At 47.4% G+C, this 14,200-nt stretch overlaps 1 protein-coding gene across 1 annotated transcript in view; it reads right to left on the bottom strand.

The window, feature by feature from the left end:
• The window catches only part of AMFR (autocrine motility factor receptor), a 40,797-nt gene that overhangs the window by 5,052 nt on the left and 21,545 nt on the right, over nucleotides 1-14,200 (bottom strand). Inside the window, exons 9-12 of the mRNA XM_082712510.1 lie at nucleotides 8,478-8,668; nucleotides 6,379-6,482; nucleotides 1,868-2,002; nucleotides 85-168 (exon numbers count right to left, since the gene is read on the bottom strand). Of these exons, the coding sequence (XP_082568636.1) occupies nucleotides 85-168; nucleotides 1,868-2,002; nucleotides 6,379-6,482; nucleotides 8,478-8,668 (514 nt within the window). The remainder of the gene's footprint in view (nucleotides 1-84; nucleotides 169-1,867; nucleotides 2,003-6,378; nucleotides 6,483-8,477; nucleotides 8,669-14,200) is intronic.

Below are 14,200 nucleotides of genomic sequence, written 5' to 3'. Positions count from 1 at the left end.
GCTTCATGAACATGAGAGGCAGGACTGAAGACCACTGCCAGGCACCGGAATGCACACACTCTCTCCCCAGGGTGCAGGCCTTACCTGCAGAGAAGCTTCTCCCTCCTCCTGGTCTCCGTTTGGTCTATCCACAGGACTATTCAATGCCGGCCTGATGCCATCTGAGCGCTGCAAGGCAAACGGCAGCACAGACAGTCTGGAGCTGCTCGGGGCTTAGAGAACAGGGCCAGGGAGAACCCAGGGTACGGAGAGAGCTTGGGTCCCCAGCAGTGTCTGGGCTTTGACAAAGTCTGCGGCAGCAATGAAGCTGCCACTGACAGCAAAAATAAGGCAAGGGAGCCCGAGGCCTGAGCTTCAGATATCACCTGGCTCCCATTCTGCCTTCCCTCAGGAACAGTGACCACACAACGGGAACACACCAACAGCAGGTAACACTGACTGAGCACTTACGGAAACCCGACAGGACCACCTCATTGATCTTAACACCCTGTGAAGCAGCTACTGTTGTTCCTCTCATTTGCAGCCAGTCTGAGATCCTGGCCGAGGCCACAGATGCACTGAAGCCCTGTCCATCTCCCTGGAAGGTCCTGCCACCTCAGTGCCGGCTGGCCAGGCTTTGTATCACTGCTAAGAACTTGCTCTGCCTGCACAAGGTCACCGTGCACCCCACCCCCTCAAGTGGCCCTCAGCCAGCAGTTGATGGGAAGTGGCATCCAAATGGCCCCGCTCCCCACCCTCTGGAGGCCTCCCATGGGATCAAGCTCTAGTCATCCAGGACACTAAGCTGCTCTAACAAGCCCTTACTGGCTGCCTCCCCCAACCCCCACCCATCTCATAGCCCCACCTGCTGCCTGTGTCTTAGAACCTTCCCAAATGACCCACTGGCACTAAAACCCTTGTCCCAGGGTCTACTGCTGGATAATCCAAAGTCAACAGCCAGGTCAAACAGGGAAGGACCGATAAGCCACGTCTAACATCAGCCCATTTGACTCCAAACTCCAGGCTTGTTCTCTCTCAAAAGATTCTCAAGTTTTAGGATTTTGTTAGCATATTTCCATATATTCTTATGCACAAAGTTGAATGATTTCTTGTTAAATGACTCCCTGGTCATGTACTAATCCCCTGGGCCTGACAGAGAGCTTACTTCAGAACGTTAATACTTCGGTCAAATCACTGTGTCTTACATCTGAAACTAATACAACATTGTCCACCACCCTTCAGTAATAAAATTTAAGTAAATAAATAAGTAAAACGTTACTACCGCTTGTACTCAAAGAGGTTATATAACGGGTCAGGAAATCTGTCCTTGTTAAAGCAGTCAGGAGTCCCAGCATCACAGAGCTGTCACACCTGATGGAAAAATCACACCAAGGTGCCCAGCCAACCAGGGACGGAGGGCATTGGCTCCTACAGCCGGGGGCAGCCAACAGCAGCCTGCAGGCCAAATTCCCCCTTCCACCTATTTTTGTAAATGTTTCCTAGAAACCAGTCAGGCACCCACACTCACATACTGTCCATGGCTGCTACCATGGCAGAGCGGAGACATTACAACAGGGACCCGGTGCACGAAGCCTACAATATTTCTAACTGCCCTTTACAAAAAAGGCTGCCGATCCATCCGAGACGAACCGATGCCATGACGACCTACAGGGCCAGGCAAAGTGGGCAGACTTGCGGCGTCCACCTGGACAAAACATTTTCCCCAATACATTTGTCTTGGTCTTCCTCCGAGCCCCTGGGGTGGGTCTGTCCTCAGTTAAGATGTGCAAAGTTAGGAAATTCATCAATCATGATTGATAATTAAGGAGCTAAAAAGCTAATCTACAGGATTAAATCTTTGTGAAGACAGAATCTATTTTGCACTTACCTGTGTGGGAAAAGGGACTTGAATCCGTCCTTCTAAAATGTTGTCTGTGGTTATTTCCACCGAGCGGGTCAGTTGGAGGTCCTGCAGCACGAGGTGGTATGGAACCTGGGGAAACATTTCTTGAATCTGATGAGCCTGGAGGAACACAAACACAGAGGCCATGTGACATTCACTCTTTTTTTTTTTTTTTAAAGATTTTATTTATTTATTTGACAGAGAGAGATGACAAGCAGGCAGAGAAGCAGGCACAGAGAGAGGAGGAAGCAGGTTCCCTGCCGAGCAGAGAGCCCGATGTAGGGCTCGATCCCAGGACTCTGAGATCATGACCTGAGCCGAAGGCAGTGGCTTAACCCACTGAGCCACCCAGGTGCCCCGAGATATTCACTCTTGAGAGTTACTGCTCGGGGCTGTGGTGTACAGCGAGCTCTGCGCACTGAACCTGGCATCTGGCCTTGAACACACGAGCAAGAGGCCTCTCTATTCTGCACATCCCGGTCAACCTCACTGCTTCTGGCGTTTTTCCAGGATGCCAAACAGGTAACTTGGGACAGCATCACTTTCAAGACAAAAAGAGCATGGAAATCCAGCTGGATCCCAAAATAGGCTCAACTCGAATATTCCAGTTTTAAAGTGTTCATTTTAAAGGTCAGTGTAACTGGAGTTGGGGGGGAAAAAAAAAGCGTCCTTCTTAAAGAACACCACCAAAAAGGAACAAACTTCTGATACATGGCCACATGGACAAAATTCAAATGCCTTAGGGTAAGTGAAAGAGCCTGACTCATAAGGCTATTACTATAGAATTCCATTTCTATAGCATTCTAGAATAGGCAAAATCAAACGACACAAGACAGATAGGTGGTTGCCAGAGGCTGAAGGTGGGGAGAGAAAGTGATGACAAAGGGGCATGATGTCATCTGGGGCAGAGGAGATGGAACCATTCTCTATTTTGAGGATGGTGACCGCCACACAATTGTAGGAGTTACAAGATCCACAGAATCAGATACTACAAAGGGTGAATCTACTATACATAAATTATACTACAACCGGGAAAAATAAGATTAAAAATGTAAACTTGGAACCTGAGAGCTGCAGGTTTCAGACCACAGTCAAGAAACATCAGCAAGTCCACACTGGGCTGAGTGGCAGTCGGGGTGTAGGGAAGACAGCACAGGTCCCCGGCCCACCCCCACCCATGCTCACATCAAAGGGGTCCAGACTTTGTATTTTTCATGTATGTGTATTTGTTTTATAATGCTTATATTCATGGTTTTGTTTGTGGAAAAGCCCAACAATCAAAAGGAAAAAAAATCAGGAATAATGGGATTGCTTTAGAAGCACAAGGAAGTCTGCTTACAGGGGCACTAGCTCGGCAGGAGCACGGTGTTCTAGCTAGCAGAGGGGAAGGCATCCAACATCAGGGCCTTGAAAGCCAAGATCAGGGTGCTTAGTGTCTCGCTGGGGCACAAGGACAAGACAAGCAGAGTCCTGCCGCAGGCCCCATCTCCCCCACACACCTGGGACCCCGAAGGGTTTATAGGAATGAGAGCTGAGCATTTTTTCCTCCAGGTGGAATCAAAGCTAAATGGAGAGGAGTCCATAAAAACCTCGACAATCAGTTAACATTCTTCTCTAAAACAGCTTTCCCTTCACTTCCCAAATAAAAACATGCCCGAGATTCATTTTACTAGACCAAAGCTCTTCTTCCAGAAAATCCAGTGAGTTCAATATTGGATCTTTATAAAAAATGTATGGGGCCAGTACACTTGGGGTGCTAAAAATAGGCTATTCCAATCCATCATGGAGCTGGAAGAAGAACAGCCAGAACCTCTCTGAGAAGTCTAAACACCCCAGCCTAGTCTTAGAGGTTCACGTGCCCAGGATTCTGATTTTCTTAGGGAGCAAGTGAGGTGATCCACCTGCAGAACTCCGACAGCTGCCGGGGCCCGAAGTCCACTCGCAGAGCCAGACACGAGCCAGCGGGAGGCCGCCTCAGGCTGCCACACTGCAGACCACATGCACCCGTTATGACGTCACGCACGCACTGCTGATGTGGCTGAGCAAAGGAGTACTGGTGAGCCTTAAAAACAAAAGAAGTTCTGGCCCCTGCTACTACATGGATGAACCGTGGCAAATAAAACAGGCCAGCCACGAAATGACAAACATGATCCCACAGGTGTTCCTGGGACAGGGGCTTGGGTGCACGGAGGAAAGGATGGGAGCGTGACTTCACTGGCTCCTTCTCCACAGCTTCTGAAACCTGTGTAAAATGGCCTGTTCAAAAACCTTAAAAAAAAAAAAAACTTAGAAAACCAAAACTCCCCTGATGCCCTAATCCTCTCAAGCCACCACTTCTATCCCACTGCTTCTCCAGCTGCCACGCGTTTCCAGTCCACTGAGAGTATCCAAGCCCACAGGCCTCGGAGACCACCTGCTCCTCAGCGAGGAACAGACACCGCCGTGGCATCTCCGCTGGGACAGCTCCTGCCCAGCCTGAGGGGCTGCCGAGGCCCCGGCCCCAGTCCTGCTCCCACCTGGGTCGGTGCACAGCACCTCCACCTGCCCCAGGGTGGCACTGAAACCCACTGCGATGGCCACCCCTCCACCCAAAGCACGGTATTGTAGAGGCCCGTCAGTTCACCTTCTGACAAGTGTCATCACGAGGCCCGTTCTTTTCATCTTTACCACCAACAGCCTGGTCCAACCACACCCTTCTCACCTGCACTGCCGCTGCCTCCCACCTGGGCTCACGGCTTCCCCTCGGCCCCCCAGAATCCAGTCTCCCAGAAGCAAATCATTCTGTTAAATGTCCGTCCGTTGGGGGAGGAAAGAGGCCTTGAACAACCTTCTAATACTTCCAAGACAAAACCTAAATTGGGGGGGCGCCTGGGTGCTCAGGTGGTGAAGCCTCTGCCTTCGGCTCAGGTCATGATCTCAGGGTCCTGGAATGGAGTTCCACATCAGGCTTCCTGCTCAGTGGGGAGCCTGCTTCTCCCTCTGCTTCTACCCTTCACCCCCACTTATGCACACTCTAATAAATAAAATCTTTAAAAAAAAATCTTTAAAAAAAAATTTAAACCGGACTGTGGCCTACTAAGCCCTGCCTGGCCTGGATCTGCAAGCTCAGTTCTCGCCATTGTCCTGATCCCAGACTTGCTAGGCTCAAGCCACCTCTCTGCCCGCAGTGCTTTCTCGCCTCCCAGCATCCACACCCATGGTTTCCACTGCCTGTTTCCCCCAACTGCCTCCTCCTCATCCTTCGGTTTCAGTTGAGGTATCGCCCCTGGGAGAGAAGTCCTTGGCCGCCTCCCCTAACACAGCCCTCACGGCCCCTACCCTGCCACATCACCAGCCTGACTCCCTGCGGGGCCCTCACCACATCGGCAGTAAGCTCCCTTGTTTCTGCGTGTAATCAGGCGTCTGGGCTAGAATCTACGCCCCCGGGAGCGGGGCCCACAACCGCCTTGTTATCTGGCAGGGGCTGTGCGACTGTTTACAGGGCACAGTGCCTGTCACAAGAACAGGCTTTCAGGACAGCTTTGTCGAATCAAGTCGTGAAGAGAAAGACATGAATGAACAATGAACCAGGGACACTCTGAAGCACTGATCAGGCTTACCGAGGGCAGCCAGAGGCCCTATCTCAGCAGGACTGGGGTAGGGAGCATTGTCAGACTCCTGCATTTACTGTCACAGTGAACTCTAAATTGCAATGATGAACATATTGCTCTACCTCTACAGAACAAAAATACACACCACATGATAAAGCTTTAGAAACACACAAAGAATATCTGGAGACTACCCTTGAGCCAGCAGCATGCGTGCCTTCAGATCTCAAAGTATACCCGTGTACCTCCACAGACATGTGTGTGCTTATGGATTTGGGGAAAGAAGGGGGCCAGGGGTCAGGAAAACACATTTCGTAGGCCCAATACAACTTTTAATAAAAGACCCATCATTCTCTCTAGTCACTGAATCTCCAAATACTTCTGGCTAAAATCCAGGAGAGCGCCCAGATTGGCCTAGAGCATGATGAAGTGAGTGTGGCAGGGCTCAGAAAAGAATAAATTATCTGCCACGCAATGGAACTGAAAGCTGGTTTAGGGGCGCCTGGATGGCTCAGTGGGTTAAAGCCTCTGCCTTCGGCTCAGGTCATAATCCCGGGGTCCTGGGATTGAGCCCCGCATCGGGCTCTCCGCTCAGTGGGGAGCCCGGTTCCTCCTCTCTCCCTCTCTCTGCCTGCCTCTCTGCCTACTTATGATCTCTGTCTGTCAAATAAATAAAATCTTAAAAAAAAAAAAAAAAAAAGGAAGAAGAAGAAGAAGAAAGAAAAGAAAATGAAAAGCCGGTTTCTAAAGCGGTTCCAAGTCTGAAAACACAGGAATTTAAGTGGTCCCAGTGAATACAGAAGATGCCCCTGAGAATCCCGCTACTCCACCAAGGGGAGCCTGCGCACCCCGCACACCGTCAACCCCTCTTCAGTGGGTCACCATCCTGGCGCGCTCAGGGCCCCTTACCATTGCGTTCAGCTGTGAGTTGCTGGCCTGCGTAATGCCTAGAATGTTGGTGGTGTGCATCACCTCGACGGAAAAACTCGGCAGCCAACTGGCAATCCGGGACCCTAAGACAAACGAGAAGCCAGCACAAATTAGAGATCCCTTTCCCTGTGTTGTCTACTTTGGTGTCGGCCACTCCGGGCCACCAGATGGTTCCACTGAGGCCTTACTACAGGCCAGGCCTTTTGCTCCGAGGGTCCCATGTGGACAAGCTCATGTCTAAAGCCTCATATAGTACACATGTTATCGTCATCTACTGGGATCCCCATTTTACTTAGTGGGATCCCAGTGGCCATGGCATTTTGCCCCCACAGCACTCAGAAGTTAGATAACTTGCCCAAGTCCATACAATTTAATTATGGGGGTCAGGATTTGGAATCAGTCAGGTTCCAGAACACTTCACCACTAGGCTCTCCCGCTTTCCCGTGGCTCTGGGTCCACACGTCAATCTGCTCGTAGCCTGGCAAATAAGGGAGCTTTTTCAAGGTTCTACAATCGCTACAAAGAGGGCTTTGGCTCTTCTCTTTCACACTATACACATTTACTACTCATGTGGACATGTCACTTTCACAACGACGTTCAAGAAGTATTTTCTATTTAATCATCTGATTTGAAGATCCTGATTTTCTAATACAATTCAAAATTCTTTTCAGAGTGTCCCATGACACAGGCTTGTGGACTCAAAGTACCAAAAAGTCTGCTGCTTCTGCCATTTCCCTAAGAAAAGAGGATCCAAAAATAAAACAGCACCAGGGCGCCAGGGTGGCTCAGTCGGTTGGGCATCTGACTCTGAGTTTCAGCTCAGGTCATGACCTCTGGGTCGTGAGACTGGGCCCCGTGTTGGGCTCTGTGCTCCACACAGCGTCTGCCCAAGATTCTCTTCTTCTCTCTCCTCCTGCTCCCCCGCTCACTCTCTCTCAAGTAAAAATCTTTACCATAACAACAAAACGCCACCAAGTATTGGCTGTGAAGCAACCTGCTGTCAAAGCCACACATTTAGGGGTTATTTCCTTCTCCTTCCCAAAGAGGCACTAAGGCCTGGAATATAAAACAGGCTAAATGGGTTTCAAGGCCTTGCCCAACAAAAAACTGGGTAATTATTTCACGTACTTACCAGAGAGAAACAAAGCTGACTTTTCTGTTTTGACTAAGTTTTTAGTAATAATTCGTAACGTAACAGACTACACAGCCGGGCCCCATGTGTACGATCTGCCCGCGCCGTTCCAAGGTCACACCTGATAGAGACCTTAACTGAGCCAACAAAGCAGCCGCCTCTTAGGCCTTGAGCGGCCACGGCCCAGCCAGCCAAGCGGCCTCACCTCCCGCTCTCAGAGACCAGACTCTGCTGTCCTTGATCCTCCTCTCAGAGGTCTCCCCAACACACCATGGCTCTCGCCACGCTCCACCCTTGGAAACTCAAATCCCAGTTCTGAACAGCACTGCTCCCAACAAAATTCCAGGAACACCTGTTTCACGGTAACAAAAAGGAACTCACAGAACTCAGTGGTATCAAAAACGGAGGAGAATCCACAACAGCTTATCTCAACGTGGATTAAGGAAAGACGGTCAACCAGCCCAATGTGGAGCCCATGGTTTCAGAATTTTAAATGCAGTTTTTACTACAATTCCTTCTAACACTGCCAAGAGGCAGAACACCCATATTTTATGGGTGAGGAAAAGCTTCCGGCTCAGACTCCACTTCTGGTACTCACTACAAAGGCTGCCCCGCGATCCTGCATTATACGCTTACGCACTGCACTGACACAACCAACCATTAGCGCCGGTAAACCAGTAAACTGAGTAAGTGTGTGCCTCACAGGCATGACTGAGTCAGTACTCGGACCACCTCCTCCTCCCCACCCCCACCCACACATTTGCAGAAAATCCAGCAAATGCCTGGCATAGAGTAACTCCCCAAGGCTATCCACACCCACTGAACACTTTCAATTAAGAGGGAAATATTTCTAGTAAATTGGCCTACGCAGGGCAATTTATAATTAAAACAGCATCCTCTTAGGGGAGAAAGCCCCTCGGGTACAGCTTTAGAGGTTGAAACTAACCATCAAAGTGGAAGAAGTGATTGTGTTGGTTTAGGCGAGGTCGGCCTTCAGCGGCTGCCACAGGCACCAAATTTTCATCCAAGTTGTCTCCTTGCTGGTCCTCCCGGACCCGGTTATTGTCGGCAATATTGAGAGACATTCTGCATGTTGGGCAGGAGGTGTCTTGTTCTAGCCAGGAACGAAGGCAGGAGCTACCAGAAAGTCCAGAATAAGATATCCTTAGCATATTTTGTGAGAATTCACCAGAAGCACTCTGAATGTAGCAAATGTGTTGCAATTTTTGCTTCTATTTACTGACAGTGAGATTTAAATATAGAGATATGTTTGCTGACCTTACCTCTTCACTGATATACTTCTAAGCGTATTCTGCTGTGAACATTAATTCATCAACATACATGGTCACCTAGCCAGCTCCTGGTCATGACCCTTCGCAAATAAGACCCCATCACATGGCCGCCATCTTCCTTTCCAACTCTATTCAACTAGTTCAGAATCCATGTGGCTGCACCCTGGCCTCCTGTGAATCTGAATCCTCTACAGAATTTGATCAGTGCTCTCAACTCTACTTCAGCTACCCACGAACATGGTCATAACCTTGGCTTTCTCTTCAAACTCTTGACTTCAAACATCTCCCTCTAACTAAAGCTCCTCTCCCTCCAGCTTACCCTGAGCCCCGTATCTGCTGAAAGCACCCTCCCACGATGACACCACTTTCTTATTAAGTATCACAACCCCTCATGCCCTCACTCTCCTCTTTACCTCGCTTACCTCCAACCACTCCTGTACGCCCACCACCTCAGCTTCTCCAACCTTCTACTATTTGTACTCTGCTTTCCCAACGAGGCTGGACACTTCTTTCACCCTTTCTCTCAGGAAATGACAATGTATTAACTATGCCAGTGCCAATAACTATTTGGGCTGTCCATTAACGGGAAGTGAACTAACAAAACCAAGGTTGGATGAAATATCTCTAAGGTTCCTTCCTATTTTATAATAATACATTAACTTTCTTCTAAGATTTCAAGAAGCCTTCCCATCCCATAACATGTTATCTTTTCTCTAAGAATTCAAGAAGGGACTGAATAAAAAGTGCTCACCTCCTCTGTCTCTTTTTTTTTTTTTAAAGATTTTATTTATTTATTTATTTGACAGAGAGAGAGAGATCACAAGTAGACAGAGAGGCAGGCAGAGAGAGGGGGAAATAGGCTCCCTGCTGAGCAGAGAGCCCGATGCGGGACTCAATCCCAGTACCCTGAGATCATGACCTGAGCTGAAGGCAGCGGCTTAACCCATTGAGCCACCCAGGTGCCCTCCTCTGTGTCTTTTTAGTATCTGGAGACATGGGCACATATCACGTTAGGAAGGAGAGCCTCACCCCAAAGCAATGACCCCCAAAACCTCTGGCAACCTGTCAGTACTTAGGTATCAAAATCGTCGCCAAGGCCAGGATGGAGCTACTTCTTACCATCTGTGCACCAGAGGAGTTTATAACAACAATGTGACCAAAACACGAGTGTCTACAGCCAATTTTATCACATTTGAATAAAGTTTCCGTTTGTGACCATTTAGTCAAATAAATGATTGTATTTTTTAAAAGCTCACTTCCCTTCCTCATAAGGGAAGTTGATGATTAATCAATTAAAGTCTGTTTTCCTAATGAACACCCTTAAATCATACCACCAGTAAAATTAGCCTTGTGTGGGACTACAGAAGTATGTTAAGATCCTAGGCACCCTCCAATAATGCTACACTGTGACACACTTTTCATCAGCAAACCTAATTTTATTTTGTATTCTGCAAAACCTTCCCACATCAAATATAATAGCCTGAAAACTTCAAGGTGAGAACCACCAGATACAGTGACCTTAGAAATCAAATGCTAGAGTTCCCCAGCCAAAGAAACCAAACCTCAGAGAAAAACAGGTATTTTTCTCTGTGACTATACTCATACCCTATTGAAAGAGTATTTCTCCCCTTTCTAAGTATGACACTTCAATGTAATAAAATAGTCACTGGATTTTGAAATCTTCTAAACACATCTTCTATGAAAACAAATTATCTAGCTACACAATCTCCTGGCATCTAGATATTTAGTTTTATCATAAATTAAAATGCATTTACCCTTGATTACTGGAGTGTTAAGTCCTGACAGCCAACTCTTCTCTTTGCAGTACAAGTGCCTGCATTCTTCGATGGCCAAGGCACTCACCTCCAAGATGACTCTCTCAGATAAACACAACGTCAGCCACAGGACTAAATGAGGAGCCAGCAGCCCCCTTAGTTTGTTTCAGAGATCTTGGTTGATTTCGGTAACTGACCAAGTATAAGGTAGTTACTATACTATATTTTCTCTTCCTGTGCTTTAAACTCCTATTCTTACATTTTAAACATTTTTTTAAAGATTTATTTATTTTAGAGAGAGGGAATGGGTGAGTGGGAGTGTGGAGAGCAAAGGGAGATGGAGAGAAGCAGCCTCCCTGCTGAGCTCAGAGCCCCGACACAGGGGTCGATCCCACAACTCTGAAAACAGGACCTAAGCAAAATTCCAAAGTCAGATGCTTAACTGACTGAGCCACCCAAGTGCCCTCTATTCTTATGTTTTATTTATTTATTGAAGATTTTTATTTATTTATTTGACAGAGAGATCACAAGTAGGCAGAGAGGGAGGCAGAGAGAGAAGGGGGAGCAGGCTCCCCGCTGAGCAGAGAGTCTGACGCAGGACTCGATCCCAGGACCCCGAGATCATGATCTGAGCCAAAGGCAAAAACTTTAACCTACTGAGTCACCCAAGCGCCCCTATTCTTACGTTTTAAATTCACCAACAGTGAGCCCACAAAACCCTGGGCTTCCATCCTCCAACCTAATAAAAGCAGAACCCGAGGCCCACGCTTTCATCCTACTGATAACCTCACTGTGCAGCCCCAGGTGTTCCATGTGCTTTCCAAGACCTGGGATGTAGAAACCCTTTTTCCCCAAACTTTCCTGATGGTTATTGCTAACGGTATCTTGCAGTCTGCAAATAATAGGAACTACAAGGGCCAGTGCAGCCCCAATACTGATTACTGATAAGCTGAGACCAGCACAAAACAACTATCATCCCACAATCCTGTTCCCATTTTATTAACCAAAGCTTCAGTGTAAGGCAAACCAAGACGTCCTATTCATGTTTGAAAACATTCTCCTGAAAGAAGTCAGTCACAAAAGGCAGGATTCCTTTTATATGAACTTTCCGGAACAGGCAAATTCATAGACAGAAAGCAGGTTAGTGGCTGCCTGGTGATGGAGGAGGAGGAAATGGGGACCCATGAGTGTGCGGGGTCATGCTGTGATGATGAAACTGTTTCAAAACTACCAAGAAGTGGTAGCCGCACAACACTGAATGCCCTAAATGCCACTGAACTGTAGACTTTAAGACGGTTCATTGTTAGGTGAATTTTGCCTTCATCAAAGAAGGAAATTGTAAACTTAATCTAATCATGTACTTTATTTGGAGAAATGCTGCGTGAATTTTCTGGTCTTCCAACCTCAGCCAGCGCTGTACGTGCAGTTACCCAGCCACACAACCAGGAGAATCCCTGATTCCTCTTCTAGACCTCATTCCCAGAGCCAATTCAGCACCATGCGCCTCCATTCCTCCGATCTGCCCATGTGTCCCCAAGCCCCTTCCAGCCCAAGCTACTCTCAACACACGCCTGAATCACTGAAGCCCTTATTAACCAGTCCTCCTGATCTTCTCAAGCTGCAAATCTGATCCCCAACACCTCCTACGGCCCTTCAATGACTTCTCACCTTTTCCACCGGCCCTCAAGCCCCTGAAGGTCTAGCTCCTGCCTGCTTCTCCTGCTTCAGCAAACGCCACTCCCTTCGTAGGTTCTAAGTCCCGGTCACACCAATTCTCTTCCAGTTCCTTCCACACACCCCATTCCCTCCTGTTAGAATATCACTCCCCTTTTGCTGACTCAACTCCCACTCATCACCCGGAGTCACTCCTCCAGGCTTGAGTCAGATTCCTTTGCTGCAAGTTCTCAGGAACCACGTTCCTTTCCTTTGGAGTCCTTAGCTCCATTTATACGTACACGTTCAGAAATGTGCCTGGCTGATTTCTGTTCCTCTCCTCCATTAAGCTACAAGCAGCAGGAAAACAAAGACCGTATCTGCGGTTTCTGTTTTAGCCCCAGACCCCAACAGAACACCCAATATAAAAGAAATTTTATCAACATATGTGTTCTCCATAAATGGACCCACAACTATATGGTCAACTAATCTTTGACAAAGCAGGTAAAGAATATCCAGTGGAAAAGAAGACAACAAATGGTGTTGGGAAAACTGGACAGCAATATGCAAAAGAATGAAACTGGACCACTTCCTTATACCATACACAAATATAAATTCAAAAATGGATGAAAGATGGAAATGTGAGACAGGAAACCATCAAAATCCTAGAGAACAGAGGCAGCAGCCTCTTTCACCTCGGCTATAGTAACTTCTTCCTGAAATATCACTGGAGGCAAGAGAACCAAAAGCAAAAATGAACCACTGGGCCTTCATCAAGATACAGTGCTTCTGCACAGCTAAGGAAATAATCACGAAACTAAAAGGCAGCCTATGCGGGTGCCTGGGTGGCTCAGTGGGTTAAGCCTCTGCCTTGGGCTCAGGTCATGATCTCAGGGTCCTGGGATCGAGCCCCGCATCAGGCTCTCTGCTCAGTGGGGAACCTGCTTCCCCCTCTCTCTCTGCCTGCCTCTCTCCCTACTTGTGATCTCTCTCTCTGTGTCAAATAAATAAATAAAATCTTTAATAAAAAAAATTTTTTTTTAAATAAAAGGCAGCCTACAGAATGGGAGAAGATATTTGTAAATGACATATCTGATAAAGGGTTAGTACTAAAATCTGTTAAGAACTTATCTAACTCAACACCTAAAAAAGAAGTAACCCAGTTAAGAAATGGGCAGAAGACATGAACCGACATTTTTCCAAAGAAGACATCCAGATGGCTAAAACAAACATGAAAAGATTCTCAACATCACTCATCATCAGGGAAATGAAAATCAAAACCACACTGAGATACCACCTCATAACCTGTGAGAACGGCTAAAATTAACAACACAAGGAACAACAGATGTTGGCGAGGATGTGGAGGAAGGGGCAACCCTCCTGCACTGTCGGTGGGAACGCAAACTGGTGCAGCCACTCTGGAGCGCAGTTTGGAGGTTCTTCAAAAAGTTCAAAACAGAACTATTATACAATCCAGTAATTGGATTACTACCCAAAGGATACAAAAACACAGATCTGAAGGGCCAATGTTTACAGCGGCACTATCAACAAGAGCCCAGACTATGGAGCGAGCCCAAATGTCTATCGGCTGATGAAGGGATAAAGAAGATGTGGTATATATATGTAATGGAATATACTCAGCCATCCAAAATGAAATCTTGCCATTTGCAATGATGTGGATAGAACTATTACGCTAAGTGAAATAAGTCAGAGAAAGAGAAATACCATATGATCTCACTGATGTGGACCTTAAGAAAGAAAACATGAACATATGGGAGGGGGGAAAAGAAAAAAAGGAGAGAGAAACGAACCATAAGAGACTCTTAACGACAGAAAACAAACTGAGGGCTGACGGGGGAAGGCAGGTGGGGGTGGGGTGGACATTAAGGAGGGCACTTGTGATGAGCACTGGGTGTTGTAAGTAAGTGATGAATAACTGAATTCTACTC

Source organism: Mustela nivalis (assembly GCF_964662115.1).
Source record: "Mustela nivalis genome assembly, chromosome: 18".
Classification (NCBI taxonomy): Eukaryota; Metazoa; Chordata; class Mammalia; order Carnivora; family Mustelidae; genus Mustela; species Mustela nivalis.
The sequence above is the reverse complement of the archived record's forward strand: the minus strand, read 5'-3'. Positions and strand labels throughout refer to the sequence as shown.